Genomic DNA, 27156 nt, shown 5'->3' with positions numbered 1-27156 from the left:
CCAGATGTTTATGTTGGTGAGAAACCAATAACACTGTCTAGACCTCTAGGATATAGTAATCAAGCATGACTGGAAAACATTCAGAGGTCACACTTCAATCTGGACCCACAACATCCTGCTATTCAAAACCAGATTAGAGATGATGGATCATGATAAACAGAACCACACCGAATGCTGAGTCAGTGATTTGAGTTGTCTGCAAAAAGCTAACTTTGTCACAAAAAATCTACAACATAAAACAAAGTCTAGACATCATTAAATGTGCTGTACTCCCACCTCCACCCCTAGTTGTCAACAACCAGATGCTACCTTGTGACTTTTACATCAGCATCCTGGAAATCAGGAATCCTCAATTTTTTATGGAGGAGTTCCTTGAAGTGATGGCTTCCTGGGGTGTGTGTGTGTGTGTGTGTGTGTGTGTGTGTGTGTGAAGTTGCTTAGATGTGCTAATGCAACTAAATGCCCTAGAAAGAGAAAAAAGAAAGAAAAAAAGTGATATATGGTGTCAGGATGTTCAGAAATCACCAAGCAAGATCTTACCAAGCAATAATATGCCATGTTTTTATTTGTTTGTTTGTTTTTTACTGTGTCTTGGCGTTTTTTTTTTTTTTTTCTAGAAGTCATTAATTTGTTTTTATTGAGACTGTTTTAGTTCTTGACTGAAGTAACTGACTGATTGGAAATTCCTGATATGGAGGATCAACACTGACATGTCTCTGTCATGACACCAAATTCAACACGGAGATATTTTTACTGTCAACTATAGGAGTCGGGGTCAGAGTCCCAGCAAATCATAAAAATATCTTCTTCTCATTCTCCACTTCCTGGCTGCCACTCACAAGTCCTTATTGAACTTATGGTCTGGAACACATTTGAGTTACACAGAATACAAGATATAGGTCAATGACTATCTCAGAGAGGGCAAACCTTACTTCTTCCTAAGGTAAACTGGTGTAAAGTCATAGTGGAGTACTCTTTGTTTTTGTTTTATTTTCTTTAAATTTGTATTCAGTGGAGGGAGCCACCAGGTGAGTCAGTTACTAGTGTAAGAATTTTTTAAACATTGAGGAACATCCAAATAACTCACCTGGCTGAAGGTACCAATGCTATCATGCAAAACAAGTTCAGTCTGAAATATCTATATACCTTCACACCCCTCTCCTGGCGCATGTATGCACACACATATCACTTGCTGTCACATCCCCACAGGGGCATAGTGGCTTTTCTGCAATGATTCAAAGGCTTTCATTTCCATGAGCAATCATGAAAAAGCTGTAATTATGACTTTAAAAGTTAGCTGTGTCAAGGAAATTTTCACTTAAAAATAATGTTCACTGGAGTACAAATGAGCATGACTGACAAAGTACAGAAAAGGGAGTGCTGATAATATAGTGTGGATATCCTTTTGTTATAGTGCACTTGGACCAGAGCTAAATTCATAGGTGCAGAGGAGAGGGGGAGAGAGAGAGGCAAGGGCAGTACTGATGGGCTGAGCAAGTACCAGATGATACCTATCAGATCAGCCCTTAGAGTCTGGTTCTCTCCGTAGGTCACTTTTTCCTGCCAAACAGACTCTAGAGTACTAAAGTCAAGACAGAGGGCATAATCAAAAATCAATATTAGCTAATTTGTAGTTAACAAAAGATTATACCCATTCAGGACAAAACCCTTCTTTGTTACTTTCTGCATCAGTGGATGGATGTTTTGTCTGCCCTCTTGACTGCTCGGTGTTTGAACCATGTCCCATACTTTCCCCCTGTTTCTAAGCCCCTTATTTGAAGGGGAAACATTCATTCTGAAAAACTTTCCTGCTTTCTTTCATCCTTCAGCCTCTCTACCTGGCCATGCTAAGAAGCCAAAATTAACTAGATTCTTTGGAATTACTAGTGAAATCACTCCTAAGAGAAAATAAGGCCATGATCCATGAACATATTGTCAGTATTCAAAATATACTTTAACCAAAAATGTAAAAGCTAATAAAAGCAGTATTAATGCAAGTTCATGCCTTCTTTGGTAATTTTCTCATTGATTTCATTAACATCTCCATTGAATAAATAATTAATTTTCAAAGCTGAAAGCAATCTAGGATGCCATCAATCCAAAATGGACTAGAATTTTTAAAGATCATCTGGTATATGGAGGGAGCTTCACTGTGACTACATATTTAATCCTTCAATTCTATCATCTCAACTATTTGATATAATTTTGGTTACTGGTAAACATTTAATAATATAATAATTGTCATTTTTAAAAAAAGACTTTGTTTATTTGACAGAGAGAGAGTACAAAAGCAGGGGGAGTAGTGGCAGAGGAGAAGCAGGCTCCCCGCTGAGCAGGGCTCAATCCCAGTACCCCTAGATCATGAACTGAGCCAAAGGCAGATGCTTAAATGACTGAACTACCCAGGTGCCCTGTCATGTTTTTAATATAAGTCACCAATCATTGTTTTTCTTTTCCTTTAAAAATGCAATAGGACTCTCTCTCTCAAAATTATGGTGGAAGGAAAAGATGTCCCAACTTCCAGTTTGGTTCCCACAAGAAATTCTGAGGAATCACAAAAGACTTGGGACAAACTATTTCAATTCTATAGTCTATGTATTTTGAAATCTAAGAGTAATCTCCGTAAAGTGAGGTATTTAAAGTATAACTTGCAATTTTAGCTCATTCTAATTTCTGAATCAGTCAAGAGCACCCTATTTTAGCCTGTGACAAATTTTAGACTTTAGGGTACTTAAACTTCGGTAAAAGTTCATCTCATTTTTAAAAAATGATTAAAGATATGGCTCCATGGTATTTTGGAAGTCTTGAGTCTTTGTCCTCTGGAGAGGAGAACGGCCAGTTCCCTAAGGACAATCCACTAACTTGCCTGTTCCTTCTTAGCAGAGAGGCTCTCCCTCTGATGGGCACCCTGCTGATGGTCTGATTCCTTATATGTACGGCTTATTCTCCTCATGAGGGAGCTGGACCCACAGGGACCAGCAGAGTGTTTTAAACATGTAGTTCTCAACCTTTGTACATATGTCCCATCCCTCTCGCCCATGCTTTCCTTGTCTGTTTTCAGAATTTTGTGCTAGAAAACAACATATCAATTGAGTATATTTTTAAAAGTTATATATGCTCTTTCTGATACCGTCCCTAACAAGTGTGTCTTCTCCCATCTCCCTGAGAACCACGGGTTTAAAGAACAAATCATGGATGAGTTTCAGACATCCTTCAGTGTCCAAGTACTGCATACTTCTTCCTTACTACGACGGAGTTCACTTTACCATGTAGGTCCTTTCTTGAATTCAAACGTAGAATTCAGGTGTTATATTCACAGCTGGTAGGCAAGGATAGTGTCTCTGCCTTGTTTGTCAACCATTATCTAGCACAGCGTTTTGCATACAACAGACTCTCAATAAATACCTGTGAGATTAATAATGATGTTTCTGAGTTTTGTCCATGGATACTCAGTAATAGATTTTTAAGGTATTACCAAAAAATATGTAAATGGGAATAACAACAGTAGTGTATGACTCTCGGGATTGTTTTAAAGATTGAATGATAAAATGTCTTTAGAGCTCTCAGTCTACGTCTTGGCACTTGGTAAGCACTCCAATGCCAAGTTAATTACTGTCATTATATTATTTGCCATAAAGATTGCATCCAAATGATAATGACCACCTCCTGCCAAGTGTCACATTTAGTTCATATTCCATGCCCAATCTCTGGCTGTGCTGAGAAGTTTAACAGTAGCACTACAGTCATGGATTTAATTATTAAGGGGATAGATAACTTCAGTCTTTGGTTAACTTTAGGAAAGTCTTCATTAATAATTCCAAGCACATGCTTCAAAAGTATCAGAAGTTGTTCTCAAGCAATAAGGAAAGAGCACAGAAGGGAAAATGCAAACTCATCATCATTATCATACACATACAATCCCAGCCTGAGACTTCTGGATGGTATATCCTCTTTCTTTAAAAATGACAGATTACAGAAGACACACAGATGGCCAACAGGTGCATGAGAAGATGTTCCACATCACTAATCACCAGGGAAGTGAAAATCAAAACCACAAGGAGATACCACCTCACACCTGTCAGAATGGCTAGAATCAAAAAGATAAGAATTAACAAGTGATGGTGAGAATGTGGAGAAAAGGGAAACTTCATGCATTGGCAGTGGGAATGTAAACTGATACAGTCACTATAGAAAACAGTATGGAGGTTCCTCAAAAAAATTACAAATAGAGCTACCATATGATCCAGTAATTTCACAACAGGGTATTTATCCAAAGAAAATGAAAACACTAATTTGAAAAGACATATGCAGTCCCTAGGTTTGCTGCAGCATTATTTACAATAGCCAAGATATGGAAGCAACCCAAGTATCCATCCATACACACATAAATGGATAAAGAAAATGTGGATAAAGAATATATATAATGAAATATTATTTAGCCATAAAAAGGATAAGATCTTGCTATTTGAGACAATATGGATGGACCGAGATGGCATTATGTTAAGTGAAGTAAGTCAGAGAAAGACAAATACGATATGATTTATTTTATATGTGTTTTTATGTGGAATCTAAAAAACAAAACAAATGAAAAAATAAATAATAGAAACATACTCATAAATACCGAGAACAATCTGGCGGCTGCCAGAGGGGTGGGGGTGGGGTGATGGGCAAAATGGGTGAAGGAGAGTGGGAGATATAGGCTTCCAGTTATGGAATGAATAGTCGCAGTTAGAAAGGGTACAGCAAAGGGAATCTAGTCAGTGGTGCTGTAACAGCACCGTATGGTGACAGATGGGAGCTGCATTTGTGCTGAGCAAAGCAGCACACATAGTTGCTGAATCACTATGTTGTACACCTGAAACTAATGCAACAATGTGTGTCAGCTACACTTCCATAAAAATGACGGATTTTTTTTTAAAGATTTTATTTATGTATTTGACAGACAGAGATCACACGTAAGCAGAGAGAGACGAGGAAGCAGGCTCCCCGCTGAGAAGAGAGACCAATGTGGGGCTTGATCCCAGGACCCCGGGATCATGACCTGAGCCGAAGGCAGAGGCTTTAACCCACTGAGCCACCCAGGTGCCCCCAAAAGATGGATTTTTTAAAAAAGATTTTATCTATTTATTTGACCAAGAGAGAGAGCACAGGTAGACAGAGAGGCAGGCAGAGGGAGAGGGAGAAATAGGCTCCCGGTTGAGCAAGAAGCCCGATGTGGGACTCGATCCCAGAACCCTCGGATCATGACTTGAGCCAAAGACAGATGCTTAACAACTGGGACATCCAGGTGCCCCCAAAATGATAGATTATTATAAAAAGAAGAGACTAGAATCAGAAATTGGAAAGCATATACAATAACAAGTTTAACTTCAATCTATACCTTAATTAATTCCTCTGAAATAGAGAACTTGCAGTAGAATGTTCCTTTAAATCAAGTTTTGGCTTCAAGATATAGCTTCAGATCCTTCAGCATACCTGTGACTAATTAATCTATCCCTTCTACCACACCCTTGACTTTGGACACATTTTGTTATTGTAATTATAAGGACCTTTGGCAAAATATGCAGACAGCTTATACATACTAGTTTTTAAATGAGGAAAGCTGCACAAGTTTTGCTCCAGAAAGGGAGGTGGCCAAACATCCCTTTCAAGTGGCAGCCTTGACATTTAGCATACTTTTTCCCATACCAGAGCTGCACCACATGCTTGAAACCCCAGGCTGCTGGTGCTGGTGCTCTTTTCCATGTTTGGCTCCATCTAGAGAGCAATTTTCAAAGCAGGTTCCAACTCGCTTGGGGAGACTTTCAGATATTGTATATGTAGCTTGACAAAGTCATATGCAAGGACTAATTTCTTTACCAATGTGCAAAAACAGCTTTCTCGTGAGTCATTTCATTTTGGAATTCAACAAGGTCTGCACAGAAGTCACCTGATTCTTTGTTTTTTTTTCTTCCAGAGTACGGAAATAAATTTCATTTGGCATTGATAGTTTACCTTTTATTTTCTGCTTTTGGACAGGTTGAACTATTTTTGCCCAAAAGGCTTAGATAAATTATAGTGGTGTGCTAGCAGGGTGAAACGTCTGTGGACCTAGCGCATGGGGAAAGAGAAGAGGAGTTATAACAATGAAACTGATGTACTTTACTCTATGTCAGTGACTCTTCTAAATACTCTACACAGTAGCTCATTTAATCTTTGAAACAACTTTATGACCTAAATACTATGATCATCCTCTTTATATTGGTAAGAAACAGACTGACTTGCCCAAAGCTCTCTAGTGCAAGAGCAGGATTCGAACCCAGAAGTTTGATATCATAGCCAGCTCTCTTAGCCAATATATTATGTTCTCACTCACCAAAGCTGACCTCGACATCAATGTGTTCCTTTTTCACTGAAAGAGTATTATTATCTAATTTAATAGGGACATGCTACTTCTACCCTCCCAAAATGTAATAGGGACTCATGAAGCACCATTAGTTGTTGTCTCTCACACCCTTTAAAATATTATACATAGTATTGCATACATCCAGGGAAGTCTTTGTTTATTGGAGGAGCCTGCATATTTTGAGGCATACATCATTCTTGGTTAAAAGGCATTATATATGCCCTTACTTGCTGCTTTTCACTGTGAACCAATGAGCAGAAGACAGTTCACAGGAGTCAATGTTTGTGGTTTCTCGTCATGGGAAGTGGGCCAGAATTCCTGATGTCCCACTGAATTGAGGGCCAAAGTACGACAGAGCACGTCAAACATTCGTCTTGCTAGTGAATTGGAGACCTAGTCAGCAGAAATGTAAAACTCAATTTCACAAAAGACAGAAGATACCCACCACTCAACAGAATACCCCCAGGGTATCCAAACTAATGTAAATATTTAAATTTATTCTACGTCCATTGAATCTCACTTGGATTGAGATTCGTCTCAATTTTCCTGCCTTCCTCCTAGACAATTTAGTTTTCTTCCTTCTTGAAAATGTTTAGCTATGGAAGTAGGGACACATGTCCCCAAACAGGCTGAGGCTTTTACATCCCCCCCCCCTTATATGTCATGTTTCTCTAACAGAGTAGGTTGAATACTTTTTAAACAATAAGGGGTTTTACACTATATAAGCTGTGCTTACTTTATGAGATGCCATTAAATAAAGGCTAATATTTAATTTCTTTTCAGTATATTTATCCATTCCACTTTGCAAACTGATGAAAGCTACTGTACATGTGTGTAGTCAGGGTTTTGTCTTTCTTTTAGCCTCTCTGTCTCTTTCTAGTCTGAATAGTAGTGTCTCTTGTTTTTCCTTCGAGGCAGTCTAATTGGTACATCAGTCCACACTCGTTTGCAGAGCTTTGTTGAAAATATATCAACAAAATCCAGTCCTCTCATCTATGAGATCTCAGCATCTCAGTCTATGAGAATGGTTGTCTGGAAGTACTCAGAATGCAAAGTATGGATAAAGCAGGAATTCTTAACCTAGGGTCTGCTGAGAGAATTTGGAGTGTCTATAAACTTGGATGAGGACAAATTTCTTTCTTTTATTTTCACAAAACCCAAACTGGAATTTAGCTTTTCTTCCAATTATGAACTGGAAGACTGAAAAACTGCCACCTCCCCCTGCCTCACACGCAATGGGATTAGTTGTTCCTGTGACTTTGTCACCAACAGAAACCAGACTTTTCCACAGCATATTAGAATTGATGTAGATATCACAAAATATCATTTATAATTATTCCTCTCTAGTGCAAGAGCAGGATTCGAACCCAGAAGTTTGATATCATAGCCAGCTCTCTTAGCCAATATATTATGTTCTCACTCACCAAAGCTGACCTCGACATCAATGTGTTCCTTTTTCACTGAAAGAGTATTATTATCTAATTTAATAGGGACATGCTACTTCTACCCTCCCAAAATGTAATAGGGACTCATGAAGCACCATTAGTTGTTGTCTCTCAGACCCTTTAAAATATTATACATAGTATTGCATACATCCAGGGAAGTCTTTGTTTACTGGAGGAGTTAATAAACCTACTCCAGATCACACACGATTGTGGTTTTTGTGCTATCAACATCCACAGATACTCATGGGACATCGTTGCTGGCCCCATTCAGCCACCAAACAGTAAAGTTGAAAGTTTGTACATTGCTGGCCTAGATGTGGATACTGCTCCCCCATATTCTATCTATAATAGTTGGTGACAAGGAGATGAATCAAAGATTACTGTACAGTTTGATGTTTTTTTTTTTTTAAAGATTTTATTTATTTATTTGACAGAGAGAGATCACAAGTAGGCAGAGAGGCAGGCAGAGAGAGAGAGAGGAAGCAGGCTCCCTGCTGAGCAAAGAGCCCGATGCGAGACTCGATCCCAGGACCCTGAGATCATGACCTGAGCCGAAGGCAGTGGCTTAACCCACTGTGCCACCCAGGAGCCCCTGTACAGTTTAATGTTTTTATTCTAGCTAGTGATAACAATCTGCACACTGGTATCCTTACAAAATATTTAATTTATATTTACTTCCCCATATTGAAAACATTATAGTCTATTATACAATTCACTCATTTTCTATTACTATACCATAATTTTGTGTTTGGAATACCCTGATAACTAAATTGTACTATAACTGATTTCCTTTCTAATTCAATGTATCTTATTTACACATCAAAAAATATTTTTCGGGGGCACCTGGGTGGCTCAACGGGTTAAGCCTCTGCTTTCGGCTCAGGTCATGATCTCAGGGTTCTGGGATCGAGCCCTGCATCGGGCTCTCTGCTCAGCAGGGAGCCTGCTTCCCCCCCTCCCTCTGCCTGCCTCTCTACCTGCTTGTGATCTCGCTGTCAAATAAAAAAATAAAAATCTTAAAAAAATTTTTTTCTTTCTGGGAAGTGAACCCAGGCTTCACCAGAATGCCAAAAACATCTATTAGCACAAAAAAGGCTAAGAAGCCCTATTTGAAAGGATTAAGGGGTAACAGGTTTTAGGGAATGAAATGTACCCTGAAGCCAAGAAGTCTGTGTACAAAGAGAGGGAGGAGGCAGTAGAGGAACCACGAGAGGCATGGAAGAGATTGATGACAGATGCACAGTTTGTCCAGAGAAGGGCTGTCTACCTTATCCATCACCCACTGTTAACCTCAACGTTGTAATTCCCTGGAAACTAGATGTCATCCTCTGCTTTTATTTATTTTTATTTTTATAAAGATATATTTCGTTTTTATTTTGGTGGGAGGAGGAGCAGAGGGAGAGGGAGAAGGAAAGAGAGAGAATCTCAAGTCGGCTTCCTGCTGAGCACAGAGTCCCAACAGAGGGCTTGATCCCAGGACCCTGAGACCATGACCTGAGCCAAAACCAAGAGTCAGACGCTTAACCAACTGAACCACCCAGGAGCCCACAGGGGCTTCTAAGTTTAGTAAAGAGATTGTGTACCTTTGGGTTTGGGAATAACAGTCAGACAGAGAACAGGAGTACAAGAAACCCTGTGGGTTGTGATTGGGCAGAAAAAGGCAATTGCATGTCAAGGAGGATACAATTAAGACAGTCTGTTCCATCACTCCTTACAAGTTGAAGGTCTTCTCCTAGCAGCAATCCTTACAAGTTGAAGGTCTTCTCCTAGCAGCAATTCTGCATTTTGTTTACACAAGGAAAGGGATCCTTAAAAATAATAGGCAGAATCCCTGTTTTACTTATAAGGGATTTTAAGGTAAAGAAATGTAAATAATGGTTTTCATACATAACATCATTTGGGGTAGAAGAACTGGGAACTGTTAAGTTATGTAGGGTGTGTGTATTTGCGGGGGTGAGAGAGAGGGATATACACACACACACACATACATGCACATGCACATGGAGAGAGAAACTACCAAACAAGGAAACTTAAAACTTTGTCCCATGGCCAAAGAAGTTAAACCTCTGGAAGAAACGGAAATCTCAGGTTAGTGTTTGAGAGACTTGATGAAAGTCATCAAAGTAATGAGCATCATGAAAATAACACTTCAGCTAGTATTAAAATAAGTATTTTCCTCAAAGGCTTCAAAACACTGGTTTACCCATCCCAGTGTTAATTTCACAACGTGAGGTGAAGCCAGAGATTTGGACTTGGTACCTCCCTCCATTTTGCAGCCGAGGGTGGGGTGTTATGATAGATAATAAAGACTGTGTCTGGTGTTTAGAGAAGTGACTTTTTGTGGATAACTCACAGCTTTTATTCAGCCTGGGGTTGGTAGGAAGGTGGGGCGCAGAGAAGTCTGAGGAGAAGGAGGACAGTAAGTGCTCTTGAGATCTGGATGTGCACCAAATTGCTCTCCACCTGACAAACACTGATTGAGCTCTGAGCCATGTGCCAAGCACAGGGGAGGCATGAAAAAGGTCCAAGTCTCCAATCACCAGTCAGTTGCGGTAGCCAAAATTCTTTCTTTTCAAGTTTAGTACCTGGATTCTCTACTGTGTGAATTACCTAATAGGTCATACTCACCTTAGAAAAACTGGGCAATATAAAGAATTTCTTTCTTCGGTGGGCAGGGAACAAGTAAAATCCTCTTTGCTGTTAGAGCTGTGGAAATGTTTAACTTCTATCACATACAAAAAGTAACTATTTTTCTTTAAGTGTTTTTCATTTGATGCTACATTTTTTACCCCATATACATTGTGTGTGTGTGTGTGTACATACACACAAACATACAAATGAAAGACAAGCAGCAACTTTCTAGGGATAATATCCTCATTCTAGGAGGCCAACAGCTGTCAAAATCTCATCATTTATGAAAATATAAGGGGAATCCTGGGAAGCAGGAATGTTTGATTTAGTCTTACTCTCGAGTTTAAACACTAAACCACAAAATATTTTTGTGTGTCTTTAATAAGACATTATTTGTGGAACCTTTCCACTTGTGACAATGGATTTGTCAAATAAGACAACAATGAAGGATCTACTTTTTTTTTTTAAAGGCCAACCAGTTATAGTTAATTATAGTAGATTTTATATTCTACTATCTTGTTTCTTAAATTTTCTCTGGCTAATTGCAAACTGTTAACACTAGATAATACAGCTTAAAAAAACTTACTGGAATATAGTATTTCTTTAAGGTATCATATTTATTTGAAAGCCATAATAAAATGGCTAAATTTAAAATATTTTGCTCTCCCTCCTCTGCTTTATGATTCAACTTGACATTGTTTACCCTGACCTGTACTGGGCAATATTGTTTTGCTTAACAAAGAGAAAGAGCTCCATGAACATTTAGGACAACCTTAGAGCCTACGAAGGGATATAACTAGCATGTTATCTTCATAATCTGTTATCACAATCACGACTCTTACATTTCCCCCCGTTCAAGTCATGTCAAGACTATCACATGAAAGTCAAAGGACCTTTTTATTGAGAACACACAGCACAGAAATCTGTTGACACTTAGAGGCCACTTTTAATATTTGTAAGAATTCGGAACTCCACACAGAATATGAAAAGCAACCAGGTTAACCAAAAAGGTTAAAAAAATACCATCTCTGGCCCATTCACGTAGAAGACACAAATACAGAGACTTACAGAGCACCCAAGGGGGAGCCATGAAACAGGACTAGGATGCCTTTCCTGAATTCAGAGATTATTTTATCACAAATATCAATTTATATTCTTGATACCAGGATCAGGCATAAGTTGTTTCTTTTACTGTACCCCTTAAAACACTGTTGGCCATTTGGTTGCTGTCACATGAGCCCTACTAAATCTGAATTGCACCACTGTATTTATGTTTTATTATATTTCAAACGCCTGCCTCTAGCATACCTGACACCCTCTTGGAACTCAGAGCAGCTCCAGGCTGCCAGAGGAAATACCAGCAGGCTTTCACTGGGTAGCGCAGATTACTCCACTGACACACAGCCTTTCCAGGCCCCTCTCCAGCACAGACCAGGCCACCTGGGGCCAGAGCAGCCCCACCTCGGTCCCCTGCCGCACAACAGACCTTGCAGCTTCTGCCTGCAGCTGCTCATCACCACTGATTCCCTGACACTCAAAAGGACCTTGCTTTTCTTCTCAAGGTTAAAAAAAAAAAAAAAAAAAAAAACCCCACACCTCTCATAAACCTTATCTAGAAATAATCAGACCAGAAACCTGAGAGGCATTGGGGAAAAAAAAAAAAAAAATTCCAGAAACGTTAAATACCAGAGGAAGGGAGATGGAAAGCATTGCCATGACGGCGATGAACTTTATCCAGCCGATGAGATCATTAATTATCCGAGTTAATATCTGCGTCTGTGCGCTGAATTGTTTTCCTTTTAATACCTCTCGTTCCTCCCTCCCCTTCGCGCCCCTCACCTGCCAGCCTTCTGTCTCGGGTGTTTTTCCAAATAACATCCAGGGCTCTGGCGGTGGAGTCTCGGATGTGATCGCTAAAGGACCTCCGGAGAGGGGCTCTCAGGGACCGAGCCATCACGTGGGCCTCGGGGTCCCCCATCCAGGCGCAGTGGACTTCAGCGCAGCCCCGGCGCCGCGACCATGCTGGCCTCCTCCCACTGCAGATTGTCCTTGGCCGGCTGCGGGCTGCGGCTCCGCGGGGCGGCGGGGCTGCGTGAGCACCGGGCCCGGGGGCGAGCCGCGAGCGAGCCCTGCGCCCTCAGGATCCCGGCATTGCGGCTCGCACTGCGGCCCGGGAAGCGCCGACTGCAGGCGGCCTCCTGGATGGCCGCCAAGCGCGCGCGGCTGCCACATCTGGAAAGGCTTACAAATGAGCCCGCGACACACTCGCGCAGGGCTCGGGCTGCCTTCGTGGCTATGGAGAGGATTCTGGCTCCCTGTGTAATCCAGTAACTTGACTTGGTACAAGCTCGGCCGTCCGTCTAGTTAATAACTTGTCTCCTTCCCTGGCAATCCAGGCTAACCTTGTGCTTTTGAAGGAAAGGCAGAGCAGGGGGCAAAAAGTGAGGGAGGGAGACAAGGAGGCATGGCAGGTGGGGTTCTCTCCAACTTTCAAGGTAAATTCTCATTCATAGTTGCATTTGATTAACTCACTTGTGTTTTATTAAGCCATGGTTTGGGATTAGGCTGTTTATGACACAGAAAGTTCAAACTTTAGTTGTGGGTGAGGGAAGGAAGATACGGCTGGAGGAGAAACCTACAGGAGAACCTAGGATTCTCTCTAGGAAGTGGATACCTGAGTTTTAAAGGAAACACTAATCACCTCTTCATATTTCCCTTCTAACTATGCTCCTACTTATTTTTCAGTGGTTTAATCAAATAATTCTAGGTTTTGCCTCTAAATAAGGTTCAAATGTTCCCTGGTTTTGAGAATCTTTTAATTCCAAGTAAGCAAATTTCATCATTATAATTGTACATCAAAACCTCTCTCCTGAAGAGTAAAAGAACTGCCAAGCACCATGAAATCAAAATACGGGCCAACTGCTTCTTCAACAAGATCTGTTTTTGAGTTTCTAAACTGCCAAATAACTCTATTTCTTTGCCAATGAATTTGGCTGATTTTCTGCTTTTTAATGCAGTATTAATCCTCTCCTGTCTCACTCTCCCTTAAATGCCATCTTCTAACTTTCAAGGTTTGGCATGGAGGCTTACTATTGGCATCACAATAGTATCTAAAGGCCAGTTCATAACCTTTGTGAAATTAGAAAATGCTGTAAAAGCACTTTGACAACTTGGTTATACAAGGGGTAGCGAGACCGTGCTTACAAGTTATAACTAACACTTGTAGCACTCTACTTATTAGTAACCCGCATGTCTTCAATCATACTGTTCCCAAGTTGTTAAAGCCCATGAGTCTCTCCAGCTGAGAATGTGCATATCATATTGTCTTCCTTGCCTTATCACTGGACTGGGCATAGGTCTGGAGACAAGTACTAACTGCCGAGGCATGTGGACCTTTGTGCCCCGTGGGAGCCAATTCCGAGGGAAACTTCTTCATTAAAAAAAGTCTCTTGGGACGCCTGGGTGGCTCAGTTGGTTAAGCGGCTGTCTTCGGCTCAGGTCATGGTCCCAGCGTCCTGGGATCGAATCCCACATCGGGCTCCTTGCTCCGCAGGGAGCCTGCTTCTCCCTCTGACTCTGTCTGCCACTCTGTCTGCCTGTGCTTGCTGTCTCTCTCTCTGACAAATAAATAAATAAAATATTAAAAAAAAAGTCTCAAAAAATTTGATTGCGTAATACACGGCACCATTTTAAAACAAAGTACTAGAAGTCTGTGTGTGTGTGTGCGTGGATATGTGTATGTGCATGTGTGTGTGTGCGTGCACGCATGGATGTGTTTCTCCTTCAAAGAGGTCTGCGCACCTTGAAACAGGTTGACTCATTTCTGGTCAGGTTGAACAGGACAGGTCTGTTTGTAGAGGAACAGTATGAAGTAATCATAGCGTAAGCAGTGAACCACACTCTGTGCTAGGCACAGGGAAGTTGAAGATGAATAAGACATCGACTCAGTCTTTGAGCAGAAATCCCACTGACCACAAATCATTTCAAAATAGTGTCATAAATTCTATGACAGAAGCATGTACCAAGCACTATGGTAGCACAAAGAAGGAAAAGGAAGCCTGGATTCCGAACTCCTCTTAAGCACTGACCTCACCTAAATTTCCATTCAAGATTTATGACCTACAACCATTCCCAGCACAAATATCAACAGCTGATTGTATGATTCATGCAAAGTCACTGACTGTAACAGCATGAAGCTTTCCTGTACCTATACACAGAATGGGAAACAGCATTTATGGAGTACCTATGACATACCAAAACTCTTCTAGCACTGTAGATAGACCCACATATGTACACCCCTAATAGGTATTATTATCTCCTCTTTAGAAATGAGGAAGCTGGAGTGCAGAGAGAAGAGATTTGAGAAAGGAGATAATAAATGCCAGACCTAGGATTCATACCCAGAACTATCTGCATTCAAAGCTCATTAGCCTTCCGATCAACTTGACTGCTCATAAATTAATGACAGTGATAATGACCCATTAGGGTTTATCTAGGCTCAACTGATACTAAGCTATAGGCCAAAACTCTTTAATCGTAGTCAAATAAAATCACCACTGATGGTGATGGGCTCATGGTATGAAAGAAGCCTGAGTCTCAGAGGGGTTTTAGATGACCCCAGCTATGAAAATTGAAGTGCAGTGAGCCAAGAGAACAAAGGCCTAGTCAACACATATTGCTTAATGATAGGACACTCTGGTCTGATCTCCAAAGTGTTCTAAAACATCCTCCTTCTCCTCCATGACATGTTCTTTCAAAGACAATACTCCTAGTACTTCACTGTAGCTTGTCTCAGCAGGTATTACAAAAGCCTACTTATCCTAAGCACAGGTTCCATTTGGTAGACCAGTCCATAGACCTAACCTTAGAGGTATATCGAAACTTACCATCAAAATATAACTCTTACTGACAGACTATTGGAGCAGGGGAGCACAGCTATGTTTTCAAGCAAGGTGGACTTTAATTTTTGATTTTACCATATTCCAAAGTAGAGCTGGCAATTTTACCCCTCATTTCTAAAAACTCATTAAATTCAAATTTCATTGTGAAGATATTTCAACTCCTTGTAAATGAGTCTCACCCACATATCAAAGGTATGATGTAAAAACCAATACACTCTCAATTTTAAATTGTTTTTATTTTTTGCTTTCTGGCTGTATTTATTGGCCATTAAAAGAAATGTTCCATGCAGAAAAAGTGTTTTTCAAAATTCACCATTTATAGAATAATTCCTCGAATTTTATTTCCATGATTTTAAAATAATCCAAGTCTCTTTTCACTGAGAGGTGAGGACTGTATACCATAATTAATGTTATCTCAGCTTGGCAGATGGGGAAAGTGGGAATATGAGAAGTTTATTGATTTTTTTTAAGATCCTGCTGGGAATTATAAGAGAAATGAAGATAGCAATACTATGCTTTGATTGCTTTTCAGTTCCTTTTTCTTGTGATAAAGGGCTAGTTTCAGCCGTTGGTGGAGCTGCTCTCTGACCTGGGGGACTCTTATTTGTATATTAATCTGGAGACTCTCCTCAAGTATGTCCCTAATATTTTCCATGTAAGAAAACCATTCCATTTTAGTAATGTACTATAGATTTTATTTAGTTTTGTCTAATTTGTAATTTTTTTCTTTTTACTATAAATAAAAATTTAATTTTATAGTGTTTCTAGGTCCCATATGCTTTGATCTAATGTTAGGGATACCTTCTCTTCCAAGCCCGTGTCACACAAATCCACTTTGATCTATTGGCACTCTTATTTGGTGATGAAACTCATTTAAGCCTCCTTTGGAGTAATTAGAACATTAGGATTAACCAAAGTGCTAGTAGGTTCTTTCAAAATAGTATGAGTAATGATGGGAAATGAAATGTTTATTAAGAGTCAACGCCATGCTTAGATCTGGGTCTTTGAAACAGGAAGGAAATTATTAAAACTCCATTTGGTTAAGCCCTGTGAGAGACCTAGCCCCTGCAACAGGACAACAGGTTAAGTGAAAGACAGTGACTATCTGGCACAATAGGTCTTCTTAAGGGCTGCCCTTTCATCAAAGGACTTCTCCATTATATTTCTACCTCTCCAAAAGCCCATGACAAAATTCGTAGTATGACGCTTCTGTGACTCTAAGGACGACTTTCTGTCTCTCCCCCGACCCCCCGCAATGGAGAATGCCTAGCATATAGGTTACATGCTGCCAATCTTTGTTTTCATTTTGGTTTTTCTTTATTTAGCATGACCATCTTGAATACATTTGCTCTGATGCAAGTGGCAATTTTATTTGCCCCTACAATTGGAACCATAAGGATTACATTCAGTTTGGTTGAGAATCTTCTTTGTGATAAATTGTTAAATATTTTCAACTGAAGGGGTCAAGGAAAAGTTGTTTACACTATCAGTTAGGTATCTATTGATGCTCGATAGACCAACAGACGACAAGGACAATTTTCTTCAAATTGGTGATCTCCAACCTGAGGGCAGACAAGAGTCTCCTTGGAAGGTGAGAAGAAAATCTCAGAATCTATGTCTATTTAGATAGCTCTTTGAGTTTTTTCTATTTTTCCAATATACAGACATGCAAGTACAATAATTTATGGATAAAATTTATAAATAAATGTATATATTGGGGTTGTATGCTCAGAAACTCATGGGAGTTAGCGATCAAAGATGTTCAGAGACTATTTCTCTACAACTCCTGATATATACACCAAAATCACACTATCTTTCAGGGCAAAATCAGTTTGTTGCAGGAATACTGTTGAATAATAAGCATTTTTCTTTCCTCATTTATCATAATAAGTGTGATAAGTGTGATCACTTCTTGTGATAAATGAGGAAAGTAAAAAACAGGAAGTGAATATGAGGAAAGAAAAATGTTCTTTTCTTCCTGATACAATAATACCTTCTTTCCTTTTTAACTACTGAATCTCATTACTAACCGCTTTCTGAAACAAAGTTCTTCACTTGGGCTGAGAAGTCATCTAGCCTTTGAGAAAAGAAACTGCTCTATACTGAATGTTTGTGTTCTCCTCCAAATTCATATGTTGAAATCTAATCCCCAATGTGATGGTATTAGAAAGTGGGGTCTTGGGAAAATGATTAGGTCATGAAAGTTGAGCCATCATGAAAGAGATAAGTTCCCTATAAAAGAGAACTTGGGTCTCCTTACCCTATTTCCATGTGAGGGCTCAGCAAAAAGATGGGATCTATGAACCAGGAAGTAGGTCCTCACCAGACACGGAATGTGCTGGCACCTTGATTAACCTCACAGACTCTGGATCGTGAGAAAAACATCTCTGTTGTTTACAAGTCACCTAGTCTATGGGATTCTCTTAAGTCAGACCAAACAGACTAAGTCAGAGACAGACCACATTTGAGTCCTGCCCCTTGACAGCTTTGTGACCTTAGGACAGCATTTTCACAATTGCTATAAAGGGGATTGATTAGATCCTTGATTCTGGAACAGAAGGGGAGATGGAAGTAAAGCATACAGAATCCAACAGGATGGGGCCTGTCCTCTGAAAGTGGAACAGAAAGGTTAAACAACTCTACTGGGGTAGGTGGTCTCATTCCTCTTCTAAAAAGTATCTTCACAGAATCTAAGCTATTAGTAAATTAATTGGCCATTTTTATACTTTCCTCAAGCTATTTTCAAGTTGCTTTGAATATGTTTCTTTGGAGTTGTTCATTTGTTTGTTTTGGTTCACTTCTCTCTCAATTATTTCCTTTCCATTTTTTGTTGACTAGTTCACTCTAGTTTTCTATACTAGTAATTTTGGCAGAAAGATAGGAAAGAAAAAGTACTAGAGAATGGGAAGAGGAAGTAGTGGTGCTCCCAGAATTTTTTTTTAATGTAATGATTTCAGATTTTTTTGTGTTCTGATTTCAGAAGGTTAAAATATTTTTAATTCTATAGAAAAATCAACAAGGATGCATCAGCAATAGTGCTAAAGAAATAATACATCTATAATTTATATTGCCTTAGCAGAGGATAGACTATCTATTGGTAAAATAAATTTTAGACATAGTTAAAACTTAAGGAGGAAATTTAGCAAGGAAATGTCCTTGCTCTTATTCTTCATTTTCTCTTATATCTTCTATTCTTCCTTTTGTCATTTTAACCTTCTATTGTTTATTCTTCATGGTTTAAAATTTCAGTATAATATGAATTAAAGGAGTCCAACATCATAACAGAATTACAGTGATGTAATTTCTCTGTTTACTAAGACTTAAGAGTATATTATGACTATTTGAATTACTTTTAAATTGCATTTATTTCCATTCATACAAGTTTTATATTTATCTTTATGTTGACATTGGAACCAAAAAAAATCAACCTCTTGCTGATTCTGAATAAAAGACTTCTTCTGAGAAACAAAAATATCCAAACGCTTTGTTTTACCTTCATGTAATCTCACTGCCACAAGTCTCTATAAAAAGCTAAATGCTGATTATCTTTTGGATCTTAACATTTATCAATAACCTCTAATAAAATGCTGTACTAATAGTAAAATCAAAAGCAATCTGGGATAATGGTATATTTGCGCATATGCGTTCAGGGATAATTTTGAAGTCGGGCCAAACAGGAACAAAAATACTTTTCTATGTTAATATAGCCTATTGATTATACCTTTTCAACTATATTAATAAATAATTAATATTATTAACTATTTACTATTATTAATAAATAAATGTTATTTATTAACAGGACCTCAAACACACTGCCAATACCAACAAGTTTGAATGTTTTCATAAAAAGGTAGTTTATAGGTTGCCTTAGCTCCTGTCCACAAAGGGATCCTGAAGATATAATGCCACTCCTGTCACGCACGCACAAAATATAAAACAATGTTTTTCAGAAATTTCATAACAGGTAAAGCAGGACTGTGATTTCTGAAAGAGAGTTTAAAAAAAAACAAAACAAAACGAGCTCTACCATTTCCGGCTTACTGCCTGGGGGTATTTTCTGGCTACAAAGTAGAGAGAGAAAAACCAAACATAATCTGAGAATCTTTTTTTTTAAAGATTTTTAAACTTTATTTATTTGACAAACAGAGATCAGAAGTAGGCAGAGAAGCAGGCAGAGAGAGAAGGAGGGGAAGCAGGCTCCCCGCTGAGCAGAGAGCCTGATGCAGGGCTCAACCCCAGGACCCTGAGACCATGACCTGAGCTGAAGGCAGTGGCTGAGCTGAGCCACTGAGCCATCCAGGCGCCCCATAATCTGAGAATCTTGAGGTGACAGAAATTAGAGTTTATGGAGACTGAGGCAGCTAGAGTTTGCAAGTCAGAGTACCAAAAAAAAAGAGAGCAACATTGTGAGATCTGCATATTTGCAGAGAAGTCTTCCAAACCTTTGTCTGAATACTGATCTGTATAGATGTAGAAGGAAATTTCCCAAACTTGGGGAAAAAAATACTGGAAGTCAATAGACAGATAACATCCTGGAACTCACACAGGGCTGGGATTAGTTTCTATTTCCACCTGTCAGCATGATGAGACCTCATGTAATAAGCAGCCTTAGGTAGAATCCCTAGAAGGGTCATGCCTTAGTAGGGGCACTAAATTAGTTTTAGGATAATGGCTGCTCTGAACCTGCCAGCAGAAGAAAGGAAAAAAATAAATATAAGAGCAGAAATAATTGAAACTGAAGATAAAAAATAGAAGTTAAAAGACTGTTCTTTGGAAAGATCAATAAAGTTGATTAATCTCTAGTCAGATTAACTAGAAATAAAAAATGAGTTTAAGGGACACATGGGTGGCTCAGTCGGTTAAGCATCTGCCTTTGGCTTAGGCCATATGTCTCTCTCATTGAACTCCTTGCTCAGCGGGGAGCCTGATTCTCCCTTGGCTTATGGCTCCCACTGCTTTGCATGTTCTCTCACTCTCTGACAAATAAATGAGTAAGATCTTTTTAAAAAAGTGAATTTAATAGGATCAAAGTTTAATATACAAAAATCAATTATATTTGTGTATACTATCAATGAAAAATTAGTAAGTCTCATTTATAACATGATAAAAAAGTATGAAAATACTTAGAGAAAATACTGGTAATAAATGTGTATACCATACACTGAATGCTTTATAAAACATTACTAAGAGAAATTAAATACCTAAATAAATAGAGACATATACCATGTTCCTGGAATTGCATACTCAATACTGTCAGGATATTAATTCTCCCGTACTAATCTATAAAATCAGTATGAATCAAAATTCTAGAAGTTCTTTTCTTTTTTTAACTGACAAGTTAATTCTAAAATTTCTATGGAAATACAAAGGACCTAAATAAATAAAAATTTTTTTGAAAAAGAGGTGCAATATTAAGGATTTATACTTCCAGACATCAAGACTTATAAATCTACAGTTATCAAAAAAGGATGATACTGATTTAAGGATAGGCATATAGAACAATGGAACAGAAGAAAGATTTTGTAAATAGGTCCATACACCATGTTCAGCTGATTTTCAATAAAGATGCCAAGGTAAATCAATGGAGAAAAATAATCTTTTCAACAAATGGTACTGGGACAATTGGATGCCATATGGAAAAAAATGAACCTCAACCCTTATCTCAAATGTTAAACAAACAGTAACTCTAAATGGGCCATGAACCATAGTACAAATTTAGGAGTAAAACTATAAGGCGTGTACAAGAAACTCTGTAGCCTTAAGTTAGGCAAAGTTTCCTTAGGATCCAATAAGCATCAGTCATTAAACAATGGTTAAATTGGAACAAAAAAATTCCTTTGTCCTCTTAAAAATACTGCAAAGAAAAGAAAAATTCAAGTAACTGACTAGGACAAAATACTTAAAAAGCATATATCCAGAATATATAAAGAGCCCTATAATTCAATGTAACAAAAAGACAAACAACCAGATAATAACAAATGGGCAAAAATTTTGAAATGACACTTTGCAAAAGAAGGTATATGAATGGCTAACAAGTACAAGAAGCTATCCAATCTCAGTCATTAGGAAAATGCAAATTAAAATCATACTGAGTTACCATTACACACTAAAATTAAAAAGACTAACCATGTCAAGTGTTGGGTAGGATGTTGGACAACTGGAATTCTTATATATTGCCGGTGGGAATGTAAAATGGCCTACCCACTTTGAAAATTTGGAAGTTTCTTTTGAATGTCAAACATATCCTTACCAACTAAATCCACTCAGGTATTACTCAAAAGAAATAATAAAAAAAAAAAGAAATGATAATATATGTTTGTATAAACGCTTGTATGATAATACTGGTAGCACCTTCTTCCATTCACAGATAATTCTAAAAAAGGCACAACTACAGTGATAAAGACTAGCTCAGTGCTCACCAAAGTCCGTGGATGAGGGTGAGGGTCCGGTGAGATTCACTGTAAGGTACATAAGTGTTATTCCGAGGGTGATGAAAAAAAAAAGACAAAATGATAGATGGAAATACTTCAACATAAATAAAAAACAGAGTGTTAATATCTCTAATAAAGCACTTCTACAAATAATAAAAAAGCAAAATAGAAACAAGGCAACTGAAAAAATTAATGGATTTTATGAGAAAGCATTTTACAGAACATATGGAGGTGACAGAATTGGGAAATAGAAGCTCAGGGTTCAAATTTTGGTCACTGAAAATTCCAGGATAAAAGCAAATCACCAAAGCTCTGAATCTTTGAGAATCTGATGTAAGTCTTCACAGAGAGGTGGGGAGGAATCTGCTGCTTAGAGTGTGATTACTGGCTTGGAGTATGTATGGAACGTATATATGGAAATAATATCCAAGTGCTATGTTACTGGATCAAATTATATGAGAGAGATTTATAATAAGACACTTTAGATATTATTAATAACATTATTTGAATGGTATCATGAAAGACTCATTCTATGTTGAATAATTATTAATATAATTTCATGCAATGTTATTAGTATTGTCATGTTATTAACCAAAACAATAAAAAGATTTCAACTCAATAATGATGTTACTATTGGATTCCACTATTATATTAGGATATGTTATTTGTGCGGATATATATTCCTTTCTGGGGCACGTAATGGAACCTTAAAATATGATATTTAAGTAAACAGGTATTTTGCTAACATTAGCAGAAAAAGAACATAAAATTTTCTTTCTATTAAAGAAAGAGAAGGAAGCCAAAAATCTCTTCACAAATATTTTAAGCAAGGAAAAAAAATAGGAAAAAGAATGAAACTCTTACTTTTGTCACTGTCATTAAAAAGCTAAGTAAATACAAGTCAGAAGAAGAAAGTAAAAAAGAAAAGCTTTCAGAAAAGGAAAAATAGAATTAAGGGAGATGGAAATCATTTGCATAAATTATGCTGTACAGGAACTGGCAGTCTGCAAACTTCACCTTAAAAAAAGGAATCTGCATAGAAGGTAGAGCACATTTCCTACTGAAGAAAAAAGCAAGTGATGAAGGGCAGTGGAAATTGTTAGCAAGTGCTTCTTTTGGACAAATTCCTTTTTCCTTCCTTCCTGCCTGCCTGGCTTCTTTCCTTCCTTTCCGCAGCAGGGAAGACCCTCATAAACAGACTCAAGAAACAGGGCACCTGCACTGCTTCCTTAATCTTGAATTGGTGACTCAGAGCTTTCTGACCCTAATTTTCCGTCACACTCACTATTGGCTTGGGCTTCTTGGTCTTTGAGACTTTTAATTTTTTTTTTAAAGATTTTATTTATTTATTTATCAGACACAGAGAGAGCACAAGCAGGGGGAGCAGCAGGCAGGGAGCCCAATGCAGGACTCAATGCAGAACCCTGGGGTCATGACCTGAGCCGAAGGCAGAGGCTTAACCATTTGAGCCAACCCAGGCATCCCTCGTTGAGATTTTTTAATGTGAGGCCAATGGCTCGTCAGAGGCTCTATGAATGACTACAGAGGAGCACAGAAATCTAGAGGAAGCATTTAGAAATCCAGAGGAAGCATTCTTATAGTAGTTGGACAGAGTAATTTTATGTCTGTTGAATCTAATGATAAAACACTTTGGCTTCTATGTTTTATGTTTTATGTCTTCCCTCCAGTTTTATTTTCTAGTACTCTATTTTTATTATATTTTAAAATGGTATGTGTCAACAGAAGAGTGGGGAAAGAAAGATCTCCGTAAACAATTTAGGAAAACTTGCTCTAAATAGATGTATAAAATATCTAGAGATCGTAATTACTTGAGTGTTTCAGTAGGTGATACTTTAGCTTCCATGTGTCTAGATGGAGAGAATAGGTAAAAACACTCTTCTGTGCAGCATTTAATCAGCCTCTGAACTAAACAATTGTTGGTATTTTCACATTTCTTACTATTTGTTATTTACATGGAAGAGCAACATGGTAGGCATTCTTAATACCTCAAATTGGAAACTGGAAAAAAAAGTGTTTAAAGGAAATAGAAGCATTTTTGCTTTTGCAATTTCAGGCACAATGAGTGGTTCACATCTGGCACCAAGACTATAGATCATCAGTGATGCAAGAATGCTGCAAACTGAAATATTCAAAGAAAAACAAAGGATGGATGGTGGCAGGAAATAGAGCAGGCAAATTTGTGATTTAAGTATAAACTATGATTACTCTAAAGTAAACCTTTTTATCAAACTAGTTTATAGGAAATGGTTAGCATTTCTAAGAAGGATGATTTGCTCTAAAATTTGAAAATTGGAGATTGTTAGAAGAGGCTACTTTCATTAGTTCTCTAAATTCATATATCTCCTCTATATCTTAATGGCATCACTTGTCATTATCATGAGCAATGGCTGAATTTTAATAAAGCCAAATTCAATTTTTAAAAACATATCACCAAAAATAAAAGCTTTTGACTACCCCCCCAAACTCATTTGCTAAATCCCCTGTAATATATACATATCAAAAGTCTTTATGAATAGTGATTATAGTTGGTATCTAATAGGTTTCTGGTATTGTAGTACATCATCTAAAAAACCCCTGCGGTTTATAATAAACATGTTATTACGCAATGAAAAAAAAAAACCTGGGGGTGCCTGGGTAGCTCAGGTAGTTAAGAGTCCAACTCCTGATTTTGACTCAGATGTGTGGAACTTGCAAGGGATTCTCTCTCCCCTTCTCCTTCTGCTCCTCCCCCCCTCTAAAAATTAAAAAGACTGTTTCTGTCTCTTTTTTCTTTTACTACTGACCATAGAGTTTAGAATAAGGATGTCTGGATCTTTGCAGCTGGGATAGTACCACTGATTAATAGGATTTACTATTCTTAGTAAAAGTTATCATCACTCTCTAAGGCCTGATGAGTCTGGACCCATCCCATTTTTCCAGTTTTCTCTCCTTCCAAACACAAACTCCATGCTCCAGCTGGCTGGGCTGCACAATTGCATCACCGTGCCTTGTGCATTCCCACTGTTCTAACTTTGCCAACAGTTTTCCATGCCTAGAATTGTCTCTGATCTCCCTTTCCAGTTTTTCAAAGCTTTCCTCTCCCCCATATCCTCTCTGGACCACTCCAAGTCCAGTGAACTCTCTCAGCTCAATGTCTAGGGAGTCTTGAGTATCTTGCCACTTAACTGCTATGACTTATCTTGCTTGGCAGGCTGGAAGCATTCTGAAGGGGTATGTTCTCAAGGTCTAGACCAAGGAAAGCCCTAGACAACAGGAGGAGCAGGAAGAGCAGCACACATCAACATAACTTGTTCCCTTTTACAATGGCCTTCAGCTTTCTAGTGGAGGAGGGAGGAAGTGAGAGAGAAAGAGGGTAGAGAAGAGAGTTGGCTGACACTTGGCTGGACTTGGGTTAACCTGGAGCAGGGAAAATACATTCCATTAAGGGTAAGCTGAAGACTGTAGTCTTACTGGAGAATTAAAACGTTTATATTAGTTTTCAGCAATATGAGGTAATGATTCAGGGTCACTTGGGCTGTTTCTAGGATTTCAAAAGTGAAAGTTAGGTAATGTTTGTTGTGTTATTCCTCCATGTTCCTCCCTGAACATCTTCACACCTGAAACCTCTTCCTCTTCCCTAAGGCAGTCAGTCCTTCTGCCATCTGACTGTCCAGAGCAAATGGACGAGCCACTGGATGGTGGTTTATTTATTCACCCCCAATGTCTCCCCATCTCACTGTCTCATAGAGATCACAATTCTGTTATATGGGTTCTTGATAATACTTGCTGAGCCATTCCAAGAGGAAGGTTAGCCCTAGGGGAGGAGGAGGAAGTATAGAGCTATAGAAAAACTTTATATATATATATATAATTACTTCACATATAAAAGAGATTATACATGGGGCGCCTGGGTGGCTCAGTGGGTTAAAGCCTCTGCCTTCAGCTCAGGTCATGATCCCAGGGTCCTGGGATCGAGCCCCGCATCGGGCTCTCTGCTCAGCGGGGAGCCTGCTCCCTCCCCTCTCTCTCTGCCTGCCTCTCTGCCTACTTGTGATCTCTGTCTGTCAAATAAATAAATTTAAAAAAAAAAAGAGATTATACAGGATTTGAATTTCTTTGTCAGACTGACTTCACTTAGTATATATAATGCCATTGAGATCCACGCATATCACAAATGACAGGATTTTTTCCTATTTTTATGGCTGAGTAGTATTCCAGTGTGTGTGTGTGTGTGTGTGTGTGTGTGTGTGTATAACCATTCATCCATTGATAGGTTATTTCCATATCTTGGTTATTGTAAATAATGACATAATGAAAATGGAGGTGCATATTTCTTTTTAAATTAGTATTTTTATTTTTTAAGATAAATATCCTAGAGCAGAATTACTGGATCATATGGTAGTTCTATTTTTAATTTTTTGAGGAATTTTTTGTTTTCCATAGTGGCTGCACCAATTTACATTCCAACCAACAATGCGTATAAGAGTCTCTTTTTTCCACATCCTTGCCAACACTTGTTATTTCTACTTTTTGATAATAGCCATTCTAACAGGTATGATGTAATATCTCATTGTGGTTTTTTTTTCATTTCTCCAATGATTAATGAAGTTGGGCATCTTTTTATGTACCTGTTGGTCATCTGCATGTCTTTTTTGGTTAAAGAAAAAAGTCTATTCAGATCTTCTACTTATATTTTAATTGAGTTATTTATTTTTTTATATTGACATGTATGAGTTCTTTATACATTTTGGTTATTAGCTCCTTATTAGTATGTGATTTGCAAATATTTTGTCCCATTCCGTAGGTTGCCTTCTCATTCTGTTGATGGTTCCCTTTGCTGTACAGAAAATTTTTAGTTTGATATTGTCCTGCTTGTCTATTTTTGTTATTGTTGTTTTTGCTTTTAGGGTCAGATTAAAAAAATCATCACAAAGACTTACATAAGGAGTTTACTGCTTTGCTTATGTTCTCTCCTAGGAGCTTTATGGCTTCAGGTCTTACATTTAAGTCTTTAATCCATTTTAAGTTAATTTTTTATGTGCAAAAAGTAGTCCAATTTCTTTCTTTTGCATGTGGCTATCCAGTTTTCCCACCACCATTTGTTGAAGATACCATCCTTTCCCCATTGTATATTCTTGGTTCATGTGTTGAAATTTATTGACCATATACATACAGGTTCATTTTGGGGCTATTCTGTTCCATTGATCTATTTATCTGTTTTTTATATTGGTACCACACTGTTTTAATCACTGTAGCTTCATAACATAGTTTAAAATCAGGGAGGGTAAAGCCTCCCTTTGTTCTTCTTCTTTGAGATTGCTTTGGCTATTTGGGGTCTTTTATGATTCCATGATAGACTTTGG

General features: G+C 38.3%; 1 protein-coding gene across 3 annotated transcripts in view; it reads right to left on the bottom strand.

Moving 5' to 3' along the window:
* Positions 1–27156, bottom strand: part of DLC1 (DLC1 Rho GTPase activating protein) — a 412629-nt gene that overhangs the window by 162898 nt on the left and 222575 nt on the right. Inside the window, exon 1 of one of the 3 annotated variants that reach the window (XM_082715491.1) lies at positions 12301–12642. The exons of the other annotated variants lie outside the window; for them this stretch is intronic. Coding sequence (XP_082571617.1) covers positions 12301–12439 — 139 coding nt within the window. The 5' untranslated portion in view covers positions 12440–12642. Of the gene's footprint in view, positions 1–12300; positions 12643–27156 lie in introns of those variants that run through there. 3 annotated transcript variants of the gene reach the window in all.

Source organism: Mustela nivalis (genome assembly GCF_964662115.1).
Source record: "Mustela nivalis genome assembly, chromosome: 20".
NCBI lineage: Eukaryota > Metazoa > Chordata > Mammalia > Carnivora > Mustelidae > Mustela > Mustela nivalis.
The sequence above is the reverse complement of the archived record's forward strand: the minus strand, read 5'-3'. Positions and strand labels throughout refer to the sequence as shown.